Source organism: Varanus komodoensis, unplaced genomic scaffold (genome assembly GCF_004798865.1).
Source record: "Varanus komodoensis strain SLA01 unplaced genomic scaffold, ASM479886v1 scaffold177, whole genome shotgun sequence".
In the NCBI taxonomy this organism is placed as follows: Eukaryota; Metazoa; Chordata; class Lepidosauria; order Squamata; family Varanidae; genus Varanus; species Varanus komodoensis.
This window is the reverse complement of record NW_025335520.1, coordinates 87,791-110,836: the sequence shown is the minus strand read 5'-3', so window position 1 is coordinate 110,836 and position 23,046 is coordinate 87,791. Positions and strand designations below refer to the sequence as shown.

The window sequence follows — 23,046 nt, the reverse complement described above, 5'->3', positions numbered from 1 at the left end:
CTGTACAGAGCTTCTCCATCTTTGGCTGCAGAGCACATAGTCAGTCTGATTTCTGTGTTGACCGCCTGGTGATGTTCATGTGTAGAGTCGTCTCTTGGGTTGTTGGAAAAGAGTGTTTGCTATGACCATTGTATTCTCTTGACAAAATTCTACCAGCCTGTGCCCTGCTTCATTTTGTACTCCAAGGCCAAACTTGCCTGTTATTCCAGTTATCTTTTGGCTTCCTACTTTAGCATTCCAATCCCCCATGATGATACGGACATCATTTTTGGTGTTAATTCTAGAAGGTGTTGTAGGCCTTCATAGAACCGGTCAACTTCAGCCTCTTCAGCACCAGTGGTTGGGGCATAGACTTGGACTATTGTGATGTCGAATGGTTTGCCTTGGATTCGAACTGAGATGATGCTGTCATTTTGGATATTATATCCCAGTACTGCCTTTCCTACTCTTTTATTGACTATGAAGGCTACTCCATTTCTTCTGAGGGATTCTTGCCCACAGTAGTATACCTGATGGTCATCTGAATTAAATTCACCCAATACTGTCCATTTTAGTTCACTGATTCCTAAGATGTCAATGTTCAGTCTTGTCATCTCCTGTTTGACCACATCCAGCTTGCTTTGATTCATGAACCTTACATTTTAGGTGCCTATGGAGTATAGATCTTTGCAGCATCGGACTCTCCTTTCACCACCAGATACATTGGCAATTGAGTGTCCTTTCGGCTTTGACCCAGTCGCTTCATTCTTGCTGGTGCTACTAGTACTAGCCCTCCGCTCTTCCCCAGTAGCATATTGGACACCTTTCGACTTGAGGGGCTCATCTTCTGGTGTCATATCTTTTTGCCTTTTGGTACTGTCCATGGGGTTTTCATGGCAAAGATACTGGAGTGGGTTGCCATTTCCTTCTCCAGTGGATCACGTTTTGTCAGAGCTCTCTGCTGTGACTTGTCTGTCTTGGGTGGCCCTGCACGGCATAGCTCATAGCTTCATTGAGCCACGCAAGCCCCTTCGCCACGACAAGGCAGTGATCCATGAAGGAGCACAGGACTTAATTTTGTGTAATTTTTTTACAGTGAATTTCAACTTGAAATATTGAGACTTGGAAAATAACAGTTTAACAAATACCAGTTTTTCTGGTGCAGTCAAACAATACGTTATTACAGTGTAATTCTGCACAGGAGCAAACAGAATTGCTGAGAGCCAGCCAACCCATGAAACAGGGTGAGGTATCTGCATGAGGTGGCAAAACTGGAGGAATGGCAAATTGTGCCACTTCTCTTGCCAGGCCCTCAGCCAAGGAAGTCCACTGGTGCATTAAAAGCAAGTGCTCTGAAGAGCCCTACCAGCAACTCTCCCACTGTGCTATTTTCTGCAGTTGTAGCCCTCTTATTGTGAGCCTCTGAACTGAAACCTCATGAAATGTTTGGCCATTTCACAAGGCTCTGTGAAGATCTAGTGAGAACTTCAGTGAAGTAGTGAAGTTAGTGGGATGCACAGTGGTGGGAAGAAGGGAAAGCAACAGGAAACAGAGGTTGCGGTGGTACAAATTCTGCTCTCTTCGGGTACAAGACAGCTTATAATGGGCCTACAGTTAGAGGCTGCAATTTAATATGTAATAAATAGCCCATTAACCAGTTATTTCACCTGCTCATCCATTTTAGGAATTACCATTGCAATATGAAGGAAACATATTCCTCTAACACTTTGCCACAGTATTTTATTGTAAACAGTGAATTGCTTTATGTACACAATTCTAAGAAGACTCCTTTCCTGTTATGTTTTACAAAACATCGTGCTCTGCTTTCTGTATAATCTCAACATAAACAATGCTTACATATTAGACAAACATTTTATTTAATAATGGAATATAAAAATATGTTAAGTGAATTTGTATGAAGATGGTTCTTGGCTTTCTTCCATATCCATGTTAATACAAAACTAGTTGGCCTTCATTTATACAAAATATGTCCGCCTTCAGTAGGAAGGTACAACACATAGGTTTTAGTGTTTTGCACGGCCGTCATTGAAATTAATGAAACACGTGCAGCTTCTTAGGAGGGCATGTGACTGCCTTGAACTTGGCATCAGGATTATGATGGAACTGATAGAAAAACCAAAGGTTTGAAGCAGATAGTTCCAGCTGAACAACTGAACTTCTAGTGTGACTTATAATGGTGGTTGCCAGTTTGTGCTTTTATAGTTTGTCAAACTCTGGGCCAATTTAGGTGATATGTTAACTGACTTTAAAAACCATTCAGTACAGTGGCTTTTAAGGCAGAAATACATAGATGCAGAAGGCTTTCTCCAGCCAGGGTGGATCACTAAGGATTTCTGTACATAGTTGCCTTCTCATTTAGGGTGATTTGTAAACAATGACCATTCTCTAGCTGAAATTAAAGTCCCTTAGGACCTGTCTGCCCAGCCATAGGAAAAGGCAGAGTCCCTACTGCACTTTGGGAAAAGCCTTCCAAGGACACAGCAAGGACTTTGTTTTTGGATGTCAGCACAGTCTTTTGCCACCCTTGCAGCCTGCATGGTTCATCCTGTGTCAGCTACAGTCTTGCACATGCAAGAGAGGCATATGCTGGGAGCACATTCCAGGGGCTCTCTTCCAGGGAGAAGAGTGAAGCGCCACCTTTGCTGGATGAATCCAGGGAGTGCTTCTGCTGCTGCTCCTCACAAGAAAGGGACAAACATTTAGATGGCCATGTTTTTGAAGATGAGGGGAAGCATAGAGGCAATCTTAGCTTCTGCTCTCCTCTCACACTTATTAGATGCCCGTAAGTTTGTGACTGAAGTGCTATAGGCAGCCACATAGGATTGTGCCGTCAAAAGTTCCACAATTCAGCTGGAGAGATTAAGCAGCTGAGTATTTGATTTTGGCTAGCACATATCTCCTTTTTTTTTTTTTTTAACTAAAAACTACACCTTCCCCGATGAGTATTTGAGAACGTTTGCATGATAGAAGTGCAATTTGTGAAAAAGTACGATATCTGCACAGAGAGAAAATCATATATCGGTAAGAGCAATTACATCAACAATTTAAGATTTCTAATTAACAGTTTCATGTGGAATAGCAGTGTCATGGTTTATTACTCTATTATTTATTAGAGTAATTAATAATTACCATTATTACTCTCAAGATAATTATACATTTATAAATAAAATCTAGGCAGTATATTCATTTCCCTCCTCTATAAGCATTGTTTCATCATTATATGGACTTTGATTGGTAGACCTGTGTATTGTATCTCTTGCTCCAGAAGAAACTCTCCTTTGGTAAAGAAACCAGAGAATTGCTGCAGCTACTGAAACAATTACTGTCGAAGTTATAACTAAGGCAGTTGTCCATGCTGTTTCACCTGAAATAACACCATGAATCCATGAAAAACACATAGTCCATATCGATACAGATGTCCATCTGCTGTTGCACTAATTTAGCACTTCTAATGTTAGCAGTTATTGGATCTTTACTTAGGCAACTTACTTTATGACCTTTTCTATAATATTTCAGTTCTAAAGCCTGCTACAGAAGACCAGCATGCAGTACTGTATCAATGTTCATAAACAGCTGAACATTCTTAAACTGTTTCATCTCACACAATGTGGGAAGTTGAGGGGGATGGAGAACTGTAAGGTCTGCAAATGTTATGACAGGTTATTCATGAGCCAAACATGATTACTTCTGTTTCATCATATTTTGACTTATGCATTACCAGGTCCAATACATGCTAGCCAAAAACTTGTTTTGTATAAAGCAGCAGAGAACCAATACCAAATCAGGGTGGTAGCTGGGTCAGCAAAAAAGCTGACAATAGAAAATGCTAGGAAAATGCTGTACTATATTTACCACTATCTTGTAGCAACAAAGTTGATTGGACCTGAAAGCACAGAATCTTTGATACACACAAAGCACAACAAATAGAGCTTTGGCTGTTGGGTGGTATGGAAATTAAATTATTTATTTATGAGATTTATATCCCACTTTGTTTCTTACGACAGCAACCCTGTGAAATAGGTTGGCCTGAGAGGCTGTGACTGGCCCAAAGTCATCCAGTTGGCTCCATGGCTGTGTGGGGGCTGGAACCCAGATTACTCAGTCTCTTAACCACTACACCACACTGGCTCTAAGCAGAGACTGTTAACATACCACTTGCATATCTAAACAGAGAACATGGGATCCTATCGAGATTTAGTCAAACCTAGAGTAGTGCCATTGAAATCATTGGTACTAAGTACCTCACCAAATTAATTCATATTGACTTCACTGAGTCTACTTTGGATATGGCTGCATCTGGAGGCAAACCATTCTAAGTGTGGATGCTGCAGTTTTCAGTTTCAGTTAGAACAGCTGTTCTTCATCATGGCCTCTGTGCTTCACACATATGGGTGCTGCACCTGCGCAGTGCCTATGGCTGGAAAGATTCAAAGCTTAACGGTTTTGGCGGGAACTCTGCATCCCCCCCACGGTATAAAAGAGCAGAGTGCCCCCCATTTCCTCAGTCTTCTTGTGACCACTGTTTGCTGTGCCTCGAGCCTTTTGTCTCACAGTTTGTACATGTTTATCCAGTTGCTATTATCTCTCTTAAACGTTACGATTCCAAGTTTTTCCCTCCCTGTTAGAAGTTTCTTCTCAATTTCCCCCTTTTCTCTGTTAAAAAAAGAACAAAAAACAAAACAATATTGTTCCTCTTTTCTCTTTACTTTGCTATCTTCTCTTTCTTCCTTGATGGTGCAGTGTGTGGCTTTTCGCAAGTGCTCTCAGTGCGGGTCCAAAATGTCACCTACTGATCTGCACGATCTGTGCCTTCTCTGTCTTGGAGAAGGGCACAGGACCGATAAATGTGGCCATTGTCAGGCTTTTAAGCAGGCGAGGAAAAATCGGGAGAATCGCCTACGCAAACTTTTGTGGGACCAAGCCCTGCTTCAATCAGACCAACTGGCAGGCAAATCTGCCCCTCCGTCCTCCTCTTCCACCATGCTTCTGCCCCGCCCATCGGCTGATGGTGCCCCTTTGCCAGAGGGTCAAAACTCCTCTGCATCTCCACAGAAGGAGAAGAGGAAGCATAGTGGATTGGACAAGTCCTCAGGCCGTAAGAAGCCTAAGACGGATAAGTCGGCCCGCAAGCCTAAAAAACTCGACCATTCCAGGTACCGTGACTTGGGTTCGTCTGCCCCATCGATCCCAATGGCTGCTTCAGTACCGACACCGACCAGACACTGCCTGGGTCTCCAAGATGGGTTGCACCTTCTGTCCAGTCTTCCCCTGAGCAACGGGACATTCCCTTGCTGGGATCAATCTCCGACGAAAAGATTCGGGACTCTCCTCCAATGGCTCGTTCACCTACCCCCCAACCATCACTCAAGCCTTCCCCGAGGGCTGCTCCTCAGCAGGTGTGATATCAGCAACGCGCCTCCATGCACCCCTCGGAAGAATGGGTGCAACCACCCCATAGGCCGTCTCATCGTGAGACATGGGATGATTATCCACCCTACGGTTACTACCCACCGGTGTGTGATCGTACCCTCTCTCCGGTACCGAGAGACGCCCCTTTGATTTTGAGGGCGGCTCAGTCCAGGCGTCCCTCTTTGCCTATCGACTCTTCTTCTAGCCTCCCGCCTCACTATGATTTGGACTCGGAGGACTCCGAAGTGGCGCCTACTTCACCAGACGCGGTGATCTCTACACAGGGTCCCAGCTCACTGGAGGAACCCTTTGGAGAACTGATGGTGAGGCTTACAAGGTCACTTGAGATCGAGGCCCAGCACCGCTTCAATCCCAATACCGACAAGTTCTACCACATTGTCAAGGGCGAACAGTCTGACCACCCTTCAAAATATCCTTCCGTTGCTTAGGAGAGAGGATTGGTTCGCTTCTCTGGATTTGAAAGATGCCTATTTTCACATTACCATTCACCTGTCCCACAGGCGTCTTCTCTGATTCACTGTCGGTTCTGAGTTCAACGTCCTTCCGTTTGGACTGGCTACTGCCCCCCGGGTTTTTACGAAATGTATGGCTCCGGTGTGTGCGCATCTTCGGCTCCAAGGCATTCAAGTGTACCCCTACCTGGATGACTGGCTGATCTTCTCCCCATCTAAGGAAGGTCTTCGGCCATCATTTCAGACTATTTGTATCCTCTTGGACAATTTGGGTCTATGCATTAATCATGAGAAATCGTGCCTTATTCCTTCACAGATCATCGACTTCATTGGAGCTCGTCTCGATTCCACGCTGATGAGAGCCTTTCTTCCACAAAGTCGACAAGACAATCTGTGCTCATCGATCTGTCGAATCCACATGGACAGAGCTGTTCCAGTACTCTCAGTGCAGAAACTTCTCGGTCACATGGCCTCTACAGTCTCCACAGTTTCCCACACCAAACAACGGATGAGACCACTCCAGTTGTGGTTCAACTGAATGTTTCAACCCCAACGAGACTCAACCCCTCACTGTCTCCTCCGCCTTCCAACCTCCGTCCTCCAGTCTCTATGCGGCACAATTTGTCCGGAGGCGACCCATTTCGTCTGCCTCACCTGACCTTGACTTTGTTTACCAATGCCTCCCTTACCGGGTGGGGAGCCCTATGTGCCAGTCTCCGTACACAGGGCACCTGGGACCATCAGGAGACCACCAGACACATCAATTACCTCAAACTCCTGGTGGTCTTCAAAGCCCTTTGATCATTCGAGGACACTTTCCGGCAGCACGTTGTGCAAATTGCCTCCGACAACATTGTCGCTGTATTCTATATAAACAAACAAGGTGGGACAAAGTCGGCCCCCGTGGCCCGCCTGGCAATGCAGCTGTGGGACTGGTGCATCTCCAGGGAGATCACCCTCCTCGCTGTTCACCTGGCTGGTACCGACAACGAGGAGGCCGACGCCTTCAATGGGCAGATGTCGACCCACGAATGGGAACTGGATTGTCTGACCTGCCATCGCCTCTTCCGGACTTGGGGTTCTCTGCACATAGACCTGTTTGCCACTCACACGAACAAGGTGTGCAAGATGTTCTGCTTTCATGCCGGCATCAGTCCGGGATCGACAGGGGATGTACTCATGATCCCTTGGTCCAACATGTTCTTTTATGCGTTTCCCCCAATCCCACTCATAATGAGGGTCCTAGCCAAGATTGTCTATGATGGTGCCACGGGGATCCTGATCACCCCCTGGTGGCCCTGTCAACCGTGGTTCCCTACTCTTCTCCGTCTATCTGGCAGCACCTTTCTCCGCCTGCCTCTCATACTTCATCTAATAACTCAACAGTACAGAGCTGTTCGTCACCCAGATCTTCCCTCACTCAGCCTGACAGCCTGGCACATTCGATGAACCATGGGGTCCCTTTGGTACCAGCGGATTTGGGGACTCCTACACTTGTCCAACACCGTCCCGAGACAGCCTCTTCTTCCCCGATACCGATAGACTTCTCATCGAATCCAAGTGCTCTCCATCCCGATACTCAATTCATTCTCCAGTCTGCCCTAAGACCTGCAACTCACCGATCTTATGTGGCTAAATGGAAGAGCTTCACATCCTTTGCTGAATGCAACAGTTTTACCACTTCTTCAGCCTCTGTTGAAAATATCCTTCAATTTCTCTTATCATTCCATCAATCGGGACTTCAGCCATTGTCTATTAAAGTTTATATAGCTGCAATTTCCCACTACTGCGGACAGGTGCGGGGTTCTTCGGTTTTTTCTCATACCCTCATACGTCGATTCCTCAAGGGTTTACAGAACCTCCAACCACCACTTCGCCCAGCTATCCCTACTTGGAGCCTCTCGGTTGTTCTTCAGGCACTCACCTGTACTCCTTTCGAGCCCCTGGCAACTACTGACTTACGCCTCCTATCTTGGAAGACTGCCTTTCTCGTTGCAGTCACGTCTGACCGAAGGGCTAGTGAACTCTGTGCACTTTAGATAGATCCTCCTTACCTTAACTTCCATAAGGAGAAAGTCATTCTCTGTACTGATCCGACATTCTTACCCAAGGTTCTGTCTCCTTTTCACATTAACCAGGACATCGTCTTACCAGCCTTTTTTCCTACGCCTGCTACACAAATAGAACGGTCATTACATTCTCTCGACATTCGTTGCTGCCTTGCCTTTTACAGGTCTCGCACGGAGTCCTTCCGTAAATCTAACCGCCTCTTTGTTAAATACTCAGACTATGATAAGGGCTCCCCTGTTGGTTCACAGAGACTTTCAAAGTGGATTGTACAGACCATCGAGCTAGCGTGTCAGCTCGCCAAGCTTGACATACCTGTCATGCCCAGAGGGCATTTTATGAGGGTGGAAGCTGCTTCCTCTGCCTTTGCCGCTGGCATTCTGATCCAGGACATTTGCAAGGCTGCCACTTGGACGATTCCTTGCACCTTTGCCAGGCATTACTGTCTTGATGTGCATGCCAGACACAATTGCTCCTTTGGCTGGACAATCCTTTCTTCTGTTCTTCAATGATGACACCGCCTGCCTCCAGGTCTAGTAAGCTTGCTAATCACCCATATGTGTGATGCACAGAGGCCACGACAAAGAAAGGCAGGTTGCTCACCTGTAACTGTCGTTCTTCGAGTGGCCATCTGTGCATTCACACAACGCACCCGCCGGCCCTACTCGGTGTCGGTGAATGGGCTTATATGGTACCATTTCTCTTTGATAACGGTTTCATTGGTAATTTTTTCTCTCCGGTTCAGCAGTTCCCTGCAATATCTCTTGCTCCCACGAGGGGGCAAACAATCGGTCTTCAGTAGACTGAGGAAATGGCCGGCACTCTGCTCTTTTATACCGGGGGGATGAGGAGTTCCCGCCAAAACCGTTAAGCTTTGAATCTTTCCCGCCATAGGCACTGCGCAGGCACAGCACTCATGTGTGTGAATGCACAGATGGCCACTCGAAGAATGACAGTTACAGGTGAGCAACCTGCCTTTCTCAGTTAGGAAAAAGCAGTATCTAATCACAGTTTGACTACTGGACAACATGAAAAAAGAAGAGAGAGAGACTCTACTCACCCAGTAAATATTTCCTTTGATTAAAAACTACAAGCATACATGTAAAAGAAAATAAAAAGGCACTGATGAGTACTATTTTTTAAAGAAGAGTACATTCTTCAGATTATCATGCAGCTGGATTCAGGTTTGCATTCACATTCTAGGACTAATAGGTACACATTATAACATGCAGCTTGGACTGTGTTGGCCTGTTTATGATCTGGACAATGAATTGTATTTTGCAATTTATTTTTCTGTATACTTTCTAGCAGTACAGATAATATCCCATATTAGCTTTTGCTGCAATGAATTATAAATTGATAATACACCAAATTCTACAAATCCTTATTTTGAATAGTGTACTCTTGAGTGTCTGAAGAACACACCTTTTCAGGCAAGAAACTTTCCCATTCACCTTAGTTTGAAAAGCAGTTATGCACACACAAAACAGATATGATGCTACCCTTGCATTGAAGTATACACTAATGATTTGCATTAAGTAAATACAGAGCACCTGTCTGTATAAGTCTTTGAAAACCAATAAAACCTGCATTCATATGGGGTGTTACAGTGTGCACTGTATCCTTTATCATATTGGAATTATTAATCCAATTAAATTGTTTGGGATGAAAGCCAGTGGCTTTCCAAAAGAGTCTTTCATGCCTGTCTTCATGGTATCTACAGTGCTGGAAGTCATGTGCTCTCTAAGAACTTCTCTCGAAAAGCTTGAAATATGTAGGTGCTTTTATGGATTGCCCAATCCTGCAAGCCTTCATACTCTTTGACATGAAGGGAATATACTGCAGTTCTTTCCCATGGGGGCTGGGAGGGGAAGGGATCCCACTTGAAAGTTCATAGGAAGGCCTGGTGCCTCAGCAAATGGAATCCACCCCCTGCAAAAAAAATCCCACGGTCTTGGGATGTACTCCTATGGACTGTAGGATGGCTCGCTAAATAAATAAAAAATGGATGTGAATACATACTCTAGCTGAACAACTGCAAGTAGGACATGCATCTTTCACTTTTAGCATATTTAGAAGAAAGAATTAGTTGGATCCAGAGTTTCCATTCCAGTGATGGAGTGTCCCAAGTGGAGTGCTGCTTGGGATGCTGCTGCTAGCAGAAAAGCAGGGGAGGCGTTCTACGCTGGTTCCCTCTCTATCTGCAGCCTCCATTTCCACCTACCGCACTTTTCTTGGAGATCTAGACCAACCCCCCAACAAATTTTCAGGAAACTGCAGGGGGAAGGGGAGAATTGTTCCTCCTCCCCAATTACTTCCCAATTCCAGCCACTCAGTGGAAGGTTCCACCAAAGAATCTTCCACTGAGGGGATCCTTTTATGTTTTCCCTGGTTCTGACCCATTGTGTCTATCATAGTACTAACTCCTTCCAAGACATATCCTCAACTCCTTATAAAATCTAGCCATGTATTGTGTGAGACAGAAACCTTTTTCAGGGTGTCAGTAAAGTAACATACATACCAGTAGCTTCACACAGAATTTCAGTCAGCGGTAGCTGCTCACAGCTTGTCTTCTTCCATCCCCCTGAGCTAGTGTGCATAGTGGCGCAAGTGTTGAGGAGCTCTGTGTTGCTTTCCTCCTCCATCCAGTTTGTAAAACTAACTTCTGAATCATCGAACCATCTGAAATCATCATCTGCAATGAAGTAAAGTGGAAAAAAGGTAAGAATTTTTTGTTTTTCTGAAGGACAGATGAATTAAAAAAAAACTGCTTGGGATGCTATACATCCCCTGTCCTCAACATTGCAAAGAAGCTTCTGGCACCTTAAATAGAAATTGTCAGGGGTAGGCAACATACAGCCTGTGCTCTACATGTGACCCCATTATCCTGGCTGGAGTGAAATAAATCTGGAAGACAACAGAGAACTGCATGGGTCAGAACTGCTTGTTTGCAAGTTAAATGTGACTGTTTCAGTGATCTGTACTTGCTGTGGACACCTGCAAAGGTCAGTGTTTCCAAACAAGCTAAATTTAATCCTTGTAGTTCTGTGGAGTAGCTTGCCACTTTTTTAATTGCCAGGGTGGGGGGATTTTTCCAGAAACAGTCCACAGATCTCTCACAGTTGCTCATCCCATTCTACAAAATATGCCCCAATGAGCACAGAGGCACCTACTGTTTGAGTACATGCTTAAGCTTGTATTAATGTGGCTTTAGTGTGCTATAATTTTTTGTCGACTCAAGTCTTTATCAAAAGCATTGTGTGTTCTCGGTTGGATAACACCTCAGTTACAGACCCATGCACTGGCTAATAGATAATAAGATCTTGATACGAGGGAGGCAAACTGACTACAAGAACAATATGCACCCGAAGTGACTGTCCTGGGCATCATCACCAAATGGCTGCTATGGGAGCATAGCAAAGGGCAAGAGACCTGTCCTGAATCTAAGGCTGAAGTTGGGTCTGAAGTCCAACAAACAAAAACCCTCAGTTTTCAGCACCAACACAAGGCTATTTCACAACAGTCGCAGTGACCAGAAGGAAAAGATTAAAACAGTGGGAGGGACAGGGTGCCTTGGTGGGCCTCAGGAAAGGAAAGCAGGGGACACTGGTGCCTGTAGGCACCAAACTGCCTCTCCACATCTGAGTCTTTCCAGCTATTGGGCTGCCATTCCATTTCACTTTCCTTCCCAGTTAGTTCCATGCCTGGGACTATGTAGCATCCTTTGTATTTCCTTTGTTTGATGACACTGCAATTCTCAGGGATGACTTTCGGTAAACCGCACTGGCACCTGTTCCCAAGCTCTGGGCAAGAATAAGTCCTTACAGAAAAAGAGCCTACCTTGGTCTTTTCTTACATTTGGGGATATTGAAAGTAGTTATTTTGATGTGAGTTTTTCCTTGAAGACACTAGAGGAGCCCTAATGGAGGTAAGTTCCCCAACAAAAAATAGGGCTATGTCAGATCAGTTCACCATCAAGCCTTGCGTCACTCACCATCTGTGTCAAAAAACATGCCCAACGATATATATTCAGGTCCATGCCAATGGGAACAGAAACTGTTTTTGATGAAAGTATTCTCCTCTTTGTTATTTATGCTGATAATATCTGCTCCTGATGCTGCATTTGAAAAACACGCAAATCAAAGTCAAATCTCAGTTTTAAAACGAGAACTCAAACAGACCTCAGACTATGCCTTTAATCAGGAATGACCAGAATCCAACATAGCCACTGCAATCCCACTGATTGCCTTACACTAATGGGATCCACTGGTTGTGCAACAGGGAATTAGGAACTCTGAAAACAAGTGGAAACGTATGTTTCTGCACTGGATCAGGTCAGTGGGACATCCTGCTATGAGTTACTGAAATGATTTACACCATTCCAGAATTAAGTGTTTTAGATCATTTTGGGTTGCTTTAACAACTGCTTAGCTGCTCATTGTGCTTAAGATGGTACCCTCTGGCAGTCAGGCAAAACTGGACACTGCCCTCTGTTTAAGTACTGTCTCACAAAGTTGTGTTCCTTCTCATCTGTCTTTTATAAAAGCATAATACGTCACAGTTTTGTACCATTCAGTCCTGTAAGCATCAGTGGGAAGTGCAAGCACAATTTAACAGCTGTCAAGTTAATCTTTGACAGCTGATTCTTAACTAATTTTCTTGGAAGTATATCCCACTAGAACTACCAGATACTGGGGGATTTTAAGAGCTGACTTCTAAACAGACCTCACTGATGCAGTACAACAACCCATGAGAGATACTTTGGTATAGCCCCATGACAGCTTGTTTTTCAAGTAAGTCACCATGAAAACCCATGGACTATTCTAGGTGTCATTTTACTCAAGGTGGTTGTCATGTCAGATGACCAGTTCCTCCATGGGTGAAGTCCAACAGCAAGGGAGTTGTGCGACAAGAGTGACAAAACCCCCTTGCTGTCTTTAAAAGTGCTCTAGTGGTGTTGTGCAGTGGCTGGCACCGGTTTACTGCCCTCCCCACACCATGTTGGGGAGCTGTTCTGGCTCACTACAACTCTCTTCCACCTTTTTACTCCCACTGCATCCAGATTAGTTTTTACAGATCAAGAAGTGGTGTGACAACCCAAATAAGCTCAAACAAGTGTATGTTGGGTACTCTGTAGGTTGTTCCTGCAGTTTATTGCCAAGGTTGATTGGTGTGGCATGCAAACCTGCCCAAGAGTTGGGTAACCACACTGGGCTAGGTCAGTGGTTTTTTAGTCCATGTTCCTGGGTATCTCTGGCACAGTTAAAGCTTCTTAAGGGATTGCTTTAAACCACCACGTATGTATGAAGAGAAGTTTGCTTGAAAGATAGTTTGCCTGCCCAGTAGTCATCTCTCTTTCTCTGCAGTCTGCAGGAGTGTGTTGGTTCTCTTGCAGCATGTGGGGTGCTAAGACACAGCAGCTAAGGCACACATTCAAATATGCTGGAGTCATCTGCAACAGACTGCAACTCTTCTGTGGCGGACAAGTCCATGTGGAAAGCATTCTTCAAAGTAAAATGTTTTAGAAACACTTGAGCTGACAATGACACTGCAATTGCTCTCCTCTCACCCGCAACTGGATATGCCAGAGGGCACAGTGAAAGGCTTGTTGAAATTCTGTTACCTTGAAAGATCTGCCAACAGCCTGCTAGATTGTTATGAACACAAGACTGGCTGGACTGAATCGGAATGGAATGTGGGATGGAAGGGGAAAAGGTTCCATCTTAGCCTTTGCCTCTGACTGCAAAATGCTTAAATCATCTCTGCTAATCTGTATCACACTTTCTGCCAGTTTTCCTCAATCTTGGGTCTTTCAGAAGTTTTGAACCCATTTTGATAGGCCCCAGGCAGCATTCCCACATATGCTAGGAATAGTCATTCAAAATATCTGAAAGCACCAGGTTCAGGGATGCTGGTCTAAGATCTATAATTACCCTCATATTTGGCCAAATCCCAAAATGATTTGGGCTGATTCAGAAACATTCAGGAAATGTTCAAATAACAGAGAGCCCTCCCCCACTGCTGTAAGACCTGAACTCTCCTGAAGATTGATTAGCACATAGAAAGGACACTGCTGTAGACAATATGCCTGCAAAATTGATACATTTGTCCCCAAGCTCTCCAAATAAGGGAGACAGAGCTAAGCACAAGAGCTCTAGCTTCCAATGATAATAAATGGTTTCACCAGAGCTTTCCACTCAGTGTTTTGGGGAAGGGATGCTGAAGTCATCTATCATAGGGCTGTTCCTGTGCTCAGTACTCTTTGCTCGTTCTCTTTCCCAGGAGCAGGAACATGAGAGGAGTTTTGGAGGACCTGTAACAGTAGATGCTTCCCTGGAAAATGCTGGATGTTCAGGACCTTCAGCCTCTCTTCATCCATCACCCATTTGTCCTACCACACTTTGTGCCTTTGGTGCCAACTGACTAGAAATAAAAATGCCTTTAGAGCACAGTTTGTGCATGTCTGAACTGAAAAAGTCCTATAGTCCACTGGCTGGCTGGGGAAGACTGAAACTTGTCAAACTTGTCCAAATATGCATGGGATTATGCCCTTTCACTTTATTTTAATCATCATAATCCTTTTGACTGGTGATACCTCTGTGGTGCATTTTTCATACAAATTCTCCAAAAAATGCACACAGCCAGAAGGGAAACTGAATAACTCTCCCCCACAAAAAATGGAATAAACTCTCTTTGATAAAGACCATTACACATTTCTTAAATTTGTCAGGTTTCTTAACTAACTTCAGGGCTGCTTTTATGGAATATGCCAATTTCATGGCAATGTCCCACAAAAAAATGAATGGGAATATGTTCATCTTTGGAGGGAGAACATCAGATCAATAAAGGTTGCTCTTGCTCAACTCCCTGAACCTCTCTGTCTGAAATGTGGCAGAAGAGGACTGAGAGGGTTAGAGAAATATAATCCAGTTCTGGCAAGAAATTGAAAAAGGTACTGGAAATTCAATTTTAAAAGAACTCAAACTTTAAAGAAAACTATCAGAAAAATACTGGATCTATTTGTCTGAAATGTGGCATGCACCATCCCTTCACAAAGGGATAATGTGCTGACAATACTGCCAAAAAGAAAAGGAATTACAGCCACTGAGCTGTTCTCCAAATCAGGATCTGAACTGAATGTTGACACTGGTGCAAATCCCTATGATTATCAGAGTTTTCAAAGGTACAAATAAACTGCAAATGCTAAATGCACTTTTCCCCACATATCATAAGTGAATAAAAAATGGGCAGGTTGTGACCCGAGAGAGATCAGCTGCATTACCATTGCCTCTGCAGTATTCCCTGGCATCTTCAATGCTGCGTGTCTCCAATGGTCCTGGAAGCAAAGCATAGCAGCTCCTTTCGAATAAAATCCAAGCCAAAGAAGGACATGCTATGCCAGGAAGAGAACAATCACCATCAGTGCTACTGTGCACTCATTTCTATAGACAGTTCTGTTTATATAGCCACCCCAAATGCTAATATCCCAGGCCATTTGCCAAGTAACATAAAACAAAGTGCAGTTGGTACCTCAGGCATGTATTTTAAGACAGTAGCAATCAACATGCATAACCCTGCAAAAGTTGACCATCAAGACCCATTCAAAATCAACAGGACCAGAGATTAAACTTGAAGATGTGTGTTTTCTATGTCTAAGAGCAAAACTAGATCTTCAATCACATTCTTCTGCAATGGTGCAGATAGGGCAGGGAGAGATATTAAATGAAAAAAATGCCACTACAAAAAACATTAAGCAGCCTTTTGCCAGCACCATAGTCTCGATCCATATGAGTTCTCTTGAAGCTTTTATTTTTAAAATTGATAGTGCAATCATGGATCTTCACTGCAATATTTAAGTAGTGCTCTTTACTTTAGCCAAGGTGGCCTCTAGATAATGCCCAAACTGTATTACACTGCAGTTACATGGGTATATGTTTTTCCTTCCGCAAACACACCTATATCTGGATGCCAATGGGATTTCATCTCCCACAAGTGTCTGCAGCATTTGGGAGCCAAATGCTAGCTAACTCATTGTTTTAATGCATCCTCCCCCAACCCAGGTCTTTCCTTGACCACTGAGTCGCTGTGGATGGCAGCTGTAGTCCAGAACATCTGGAGGGACCCAGCTTGGGGAAAGCTTGTTTAATACAAGCTTGGATCTTTATATGATTCTATCTTGTGTGCTTCCCAGTTTCCACTGGTGCTCGCTAACCTGAAGAATAGTCTGGTTTGCATTATCTGCTGATGGCCTTGCAAGCAGTTGTTGATCCAAGGGGCTCTCTTGAAAAGGCACATTGCAATCTAGTTTCTTTATATTGTTCCTTTTTTTTCCTGTTAACTTTCTAGAAGAGAAACAAATGGATCCCCCTAGCAATTTTCACTCTAACTAAAGCAATTTCTGTTAAATTCAATCACACTTGTAAATTACACTTAGTTTTAATAGGTTAAGAACAGTCTTCTGTATACAATAAAGTCTTCTATGTAAATAGTTCATCATAGTTCTAGCATTTTGGACCTCAGCTGCTCTAGCAAAAGGTCACTTTTCATTACTAAAACTGTTATAATATCCTTAAATCTCTGAATTGGCTTCTTATTGATTCTTATGTCAACTTCAAACTCTTTATCTTAACATCAAAAAATTAAGTTATACATTTAAAATGTGCTAGTGGACAAGTGATTTTTCTCCCTTTACTCAAAAGTAAAGCTGTACTATTAGGCCGGGTGAGACACTGTACCTTAGGCAACAGATTTTGCAGTACTGTTAGAGGGCAGCAAATGGCCAATATTTCATATACATTTTTACCATAGGGGCATAACTACTGGATTTTGTCTAACAATATCTTGGGGTGTTTCTGCTGAACTTTTGTCAAGTGGCGCATTTTATAGCCTATAGGCTTTTCAGACAGAGCTCCCCCTGCTGTTTGGATTTGGAGATAGCATCAGTCAGCTCAGAATCACGCCGCACCCCTGCTAACCTGGGACTGCCTTTCCAGCAAAATGGATACTGGGTGAGCATGGCTTCCGAGCACTTACTGTCTGTGCCAAGGATTCTGATCTTGGCTGAGCCATGTGTATCTTAAAATGCCTCGAGAAATAAAATTTTAAGAAGACTCACTACACCGTTTCCTTAAAAGATTCATATTAAATCACCAGTTTAGATCTTTCATCTTCCCTGTTCTCTTGATATCCGGATTACTCAGTGTGAAGACAGACATATACACTAGAAATAGAAATGGTCCCGAGCAAATATGATTTACAGAAACTAACAGCCAACAGACATGTCAGCTAGGAACAGAATAAAGCAGTCCTAATTCCTCATAACTTACAAGAACTGAAAGTGCTTTGGAAAACCAGTAACAGCTTTGCACTCTAAAGGAAATTTCAGCTTACTTTAAGAGAATTGCTTGTTCCTCTTCCAAACCACAATGAATAGTTTAGAGGAAAGTAAGCAGTAAATGTTTGTTTTTTCTTCTCCAAGATGAATACCATATGTTTTAGGAACATTGTAACAAAATAATATTCTTTAAATCAGTTCTAAGTTCACTTCTACTGTGGGAACAATAACCAATAGAAGACACTCTTCTTTATGTCAAGATACGAGTTACTTTTTCATGTTGTAAATAAGCCAGATAAGCATTTGACTATGTAGAATTAAGATTGTTTGCCTTACTGACACATTGCATCTGGAGCCTGAACGAAACAGGCCCAGTGCCACCCAGGGAGGGTGATTTCTACGCATCATCTCAGCTAAGGCAGTCTTTGGAGTTCCACACTGACTTCCAGATGAAACAGGCCATGACTAAGAGTTCTGGGAGGAAGGTTTAGTTTGCTGCTGCAAACTTCCATATTGATAGGTCACTGCTGGCTTACCAGAAACCAAATCCCATATGTGCCAGCACAACTTCACAGCTATAAGCAGAGGCCACTGGGCCATCACATCCTGCAGTTTCCACAGGCTGATGTGGGTACAAGAATAACTCCCCAAAGTCCATCAGGTCTCCATTAAAGAGTCTTATCTGGATCCGGGATATTTTGTCTATAAATGGAAGGGCTCAGCTCAAACTTGAACTTTACTTCACCCAATTTGACAGTTTCCCTCCCTCCTCCACCCAGCTCACCCCATCCAGCTAGGCTCTTCAACCTCTGTGTAGCATATCCAGGGGCTGGAGCACTTGTTATTGGGAGGAGTGTGTGCCAAAGTCTGCTTTCATCCACTTCCTCGCATACACCTAAATCTGTATCTATTCCTCCTTCTATAAATAACTGGATAAGGACGAATGCCCTACTCTGATCAAATCAGAATGAAACACTGTGGCCTGTGCATTGGGCTTGATTTCTCAGTTCTTGCCACAGCAAAGGATGCTTCCTTTGAAGGAGCTCCCATACTGCTGGCTAAAGACTGGAATGAGCCAAGGGCTTTCCAATTTTACTAAAAGACAGCTATGAGGTTTCCTTTCCATTAGGAGAGTCTCTATAGTAATAGATGCTGCTAGGTAGGTTGAGATATGATGACTTCGTCCTTGCTACTTAGCAAAAGGTATCAAAGGACAAAGGAACCCGGAGGACTACATAAAAAATAGACCCGACAGCTGTTGCCAGAGTGTTCGATCAAAGTAACTATTTCACACTTTATACACACATGCCCCCATTCAGGAGAAATCTACTGTGTGCATGGAACATGTGAATCTGTTTCTTCTGCTGCACAACCTGGGAAAGTCAGCATAAGGAACTGATCTGAGCAGTGGTGCTATTAGGGGCAGAGTCCAGGGCTTTGATTAGCAGAATGAGCAGACGGAATCATGCAAACAGGATTATACTGTCCCTTGAACATGCTCATAGGGTGAGAGATTGGGTCTTAAGGACCAAAGACTCCTACTTTAGTATGCTCATGCGTTAGCATTAGAGCTGGAAATTAGCATGGACTTTATGAAATATGTCTCAATGCTCTGTTAAGGGTTTCTTTTCAGGCCCTCTGTCTTTGCATCAACAGCAGTATACCAGTCAGGTGGGTAAAAAAAAAATCTTTCCAGAATAATGCAACTTTCTCATCTTGCTACAGAGAAAACAGGAAATTAATTTGTCCATTATCTTATTTGCTTCCTGTGATGATCAAATCCCCAAAATATGAGGTAGTGTGCTATATTTTAGCACATACGAGTTCATCTTTACAAACCGCTTGGCTTCATTCAGTTCTCAGCAGATAAACTAAAGTGAATGGAGTGAATGGGAATCATTCTGAAATAAGTTTCCAAAGAGACTGAGAAGCAGGTTTCTAAAATTTAAAAAAAAAACCCTCTTCTAATGACTTCTAATGCATTGTAAGTCATTTGATGTCTAAATATGCACCCTTCCCTTTTATATTGGTCTTTATCCCACAAAGACAGAAACCACTTTGGAATAAAATTAAAAGACTCCTATACCCTAATTGAATTCCTTATGCAAATGAAAGATGTTGCAAAAGCAGGACTGCAGCTCAACATTAAAAAAAACAAAAATCACGAGTATGGAAGAATGACACAATTTTAAAGTCAGCAGTGAAGAAATTGAAATTGTAAAAGACTTTGCTACCTTGGCTCAATTGCCAATTCAAAGGGAGACTGAAGCCAAGAAATTAGAACAACACTGAGATTTGGAAGACCAGCAATGGAAGAATTAGACAGAATTATACAGTGTTAAGGATGGTTTCACTGAAGACTAAGGCCAAGATAACCACACTGTTGTACTCCTAATCATTATGTAAGGGCATGAAAGCTGCTGGACTGTGAAGAAAGCCAACAGGAAAACAAGTCATGTGTTTGAAACACGGTGCTGGAAGAGAGCTGTGCAAATTTGCTGTACCAACTGAAAGACAAACAAGTGGGTCCTAGAGCAAATTGAGCCAGAACATTCCCCAGAAGCAAACATGATGACACTGAAGCTGTTGTACTTTGGGCACCTCGTGAAAAGGCAAGACTCACTGGAAAAGATAATAAGGCTTGGGAAAGTTGAACACACAAGAGGAGGAAGAGCAAGGCCAACTAGTAGTCCATCTCATCCCAACCCTGGGTTTACAAAAGCGGAGCAGTGCTGTGCAGAACAGGACAATTTGGAAGACATTCGTTCATAGGGTCACCATAAGTTGGTGATGACTTGATGGCATGTAACAAAAGCAGCAGCCTATACCCTTAGCAACTGAAACATTCTGTGCTCCTAGTAAAATCACACCAGCAAATCTTAGGAGGAAAAAACACACTAAGCACTGAAATTACCCATTTTTTTCCCTTTAGTTTTTGATCCCACGTCACTTCCTTTATAATTGTTGTTTTATAAGCTATTATTTTTTTCTTAATGGGAAAGGTAACAGCACTCAGGCCTGTACAACAGTTATGGTCCTCCAGTTGTTGTTGCTGAAAATAAGTCTGTACATGCTTCAAGTCACTCACCCGTCATTTCCATCTCCCATGCTTGCTTCCCCCTCCCCCCCCAAAAAACCTAGCAGTGCAATTGCACCTTTCATAGCTGCAAGAGACAGAAATTAAGCAAGCAAGCAGACCTCCTGCCCTTGCAGCTGCTTCCAGAGGAGTTGGGTGCAGTTAAAAGCCATAGCAGTTCACAGGAAAAACATATAGATGTTCAATTGCGAGTCTAAGGCCAATTGTTGTTACAATACCCATCAAGCTGTCTCTGACTTATGGCAACCCTATGAATGAAGTCCTCCAGAATATCTTCTCCTTGAGAGCCCTGCTCAGCTCTTTCACATTCAAGGCTGTGGCTTCCTTTATGGAATAGGTTCACTGCACAGTAGGGCTTCCTCTTCTTGAGCCTTCCTCATGATTAACATGTCAAATGAGTCTTGCCTTCACTTGTCATGTCCAAAACAGGACAGGCTGGGTTTCCTCAGTTTCACTTCCTGAGAAAGTTCTGGCTTGATTTGATCTAGGACCCACTGGTACAATTTCTTTCGATCCAGGGTATTCACGGGCTATTCTAAGGCCACGCTCTATGAAAATGGCTTCCATGCAGACACCTACAGGTTTGCACTGTAAGTCTGTAATCCGATACACAATTATCTGCACCTAAGTCCACTGACGCCAATGGGACTTCTAAGCAGATATGAATAGGTTTCCACTGTACTCTTGGCGGCTAAGGGCAGATTCTAAGGAATCGCTCTGGTTCAAATTAAGGCTTCAGTCCTAACAATGTCACGTGGGAATGACCCTTGCTGCAATTAACAAGCATGCTTGTGAGTAAGCATTCATTTATTTATCTATCGATCTCGAAATGGCGAGATAATGTATTTTTATCGCACCCTTTCCCCACCGTGGCCAGCACAACCCATCGCTTCCAGGGGAGGCAGGCTGGGCTGAGAGAGACGCCTGCCGAAGACGCTGCGCCCAGCTCTCGCTCTCGCTCGCCCTCCCCGGGATCGCGCCGCAGCCGCTCCGCGTGCACGGCCGCCCGCGGGCCTCCTGAGCAGCGCGGAGCGCCTCTCCCAGCAGAATGGGGGGCACTGAGTGGCCCGCGACCCCACCCCCTTCCCTGGCGCGACCAGGCCCGAGGCGGCCTTGCTTCTCGGGAGCCGCCGCGATCGGCAGCTGGGCAGAGGGCGGCGGGGCGCCGCCTTACCGTCCGCTCCGTGGCTCGGCGCTGCGGCTGCCAGCAGAAGTCCGCTCAGGAGGCAAGAGCGAGCTGCCAGCAAGGGGGCGCCCATGACCCAAGCAGCGCAGTGCGGCCGCCGCTCGCTCCCCGAATGCTGGCCCGCCAAGGCCGAATAGGCGTCACCCCGGCCTGGTGGGCGAGCCCTGGCCATTGCTCCGGCAGGCGCGAAGGGGAAGAGCGGCGGGCCCAGCAGCCGCCTCGCGGGCGGCATTCTTCCCTTGGTCAGACATGCATTACTTCGACTGCGGATCTAGCTTTCCGTTTTATTCTTGCTGCTTGGGAGTAGCTGTAGGGGCGCTGATTCAGATCAGGCTCGTGGGGTGCGAGTACTAGTGTTTTTGAAATCCGAATTAGGCGCCCTGCACTTAACCTAGAGAGAAAATTAAAGAACAGAAAAAGGCTTCTCTGCTGGACAGAGTTAATGTTTTATGTGCTTTGGCCCGCTTTCTTAGTGCAGAGAAAGATCAGGAAGCACTCCGGTGCAGGCTGACGCTATTCATTAAGCAGCCTCTTAGGGCACCACGTTTTCCTGATGGAGCTCTTGAAGTACGTAAAAATTCAACTGGCACAGCTTCTCCTGGCATGGGCTATGCTTATACACCTGGTGCCCGGCACAGCAGTTCGAAGGTACACAGGGTTTTGCCAGATGAGCTGGAATTCCTCGCTCCTTTTGTTGAAAGTTGAAATAGCAGATGATAACATTTAAGCGCTTTTAGAGGGATTACTCGGCTGTACTTCACTCAAGCACTCATTTGACTATGATGCTGGTCTGTGGAAAGACCCTATCCTGGTCTTGGGGATTTCTGTGTAACCATCCCTGTTCCTGACTTGCATTTGTGATCAGAACTGACAAGAAACACGTTCAGGGTGCTTAGGTAAAATGGATATTAGTAGTAGCTGAAATGTATTGCATGACATTGAAACGATACTACATCGAGCAAGAGTGGTCAGGGCCTAGTCTTTCAGAATACTTTTTAAATGAGAACCTGGTGAGCCACCAAACGAAGCCTGGTGCAAAATGCATGTTATCCTGAGCCCTGGAATTTATTCCGAGCAGGAGAGCTAGGGCACCAGGTATTTTAGTATGGAAATAAACTAGCAGAAGTTTTCTCAGGCCCCCAGCTCCATTCTTTTTATTTCAGTAGTGTAACGGGGAAGAGACATTTGGTTCCCATTGCTAAACACTTGGGAATTAGAAATGCTTGTAGGCTACGTTAAATCACCCAAGGGATCTCTAAGTAGATCCCAGTCTTTTACAAATTCACTGTACCTTCTTGTGCGAAGCTCTGCCCACCGCTGGCACAGAAAAGAAAGCAGTTATGCTTTTGGGAGGACAAAAGCAGGCTATATAGCTGCACTTGTACATCCCTTTGTTTCTGCTACATAAAAAAGCAAGTTCCATACCAACAGTTCCAATCCCAGGTTGCTTTTAGAAGCTGATGTAGGCCCTACCCACCAC

General features: G+C 44.3%; 1 protein-coding gene across 1 annotated transcript; it reads right to left on the bottom strand.

Moving 5' to 3' along the window:
- Positions 1-2,916: 2,916 nt before the first annotated feature.
- LOC123021719 (CD302 antigen-like) lies at positions 2,917-21,798 on the bottom strand. Its single transcript, XM_044426757.1, has 6 exons — positions 21,555-21,798; positions 15,232-15,342; positions 11,944-12,066; positions 10,471-10,644; positions 9,010-9,036; positions 2,917-3,364 (listed from the first exon to the last, which is right to left on the bottom strand). The coding sequence occupies exons 1-6, from the start codon at positions 21,796-21,798 to the stop codon at positions 3,171-3,173; spliced, it is 873 nt and encodes a 290-aa protein (XP_044282692.1). The 3' UTR covers positions 2,917-3,170.
- Positions 21,799-23,046: the final 1,248 nt, after the last annotated feature.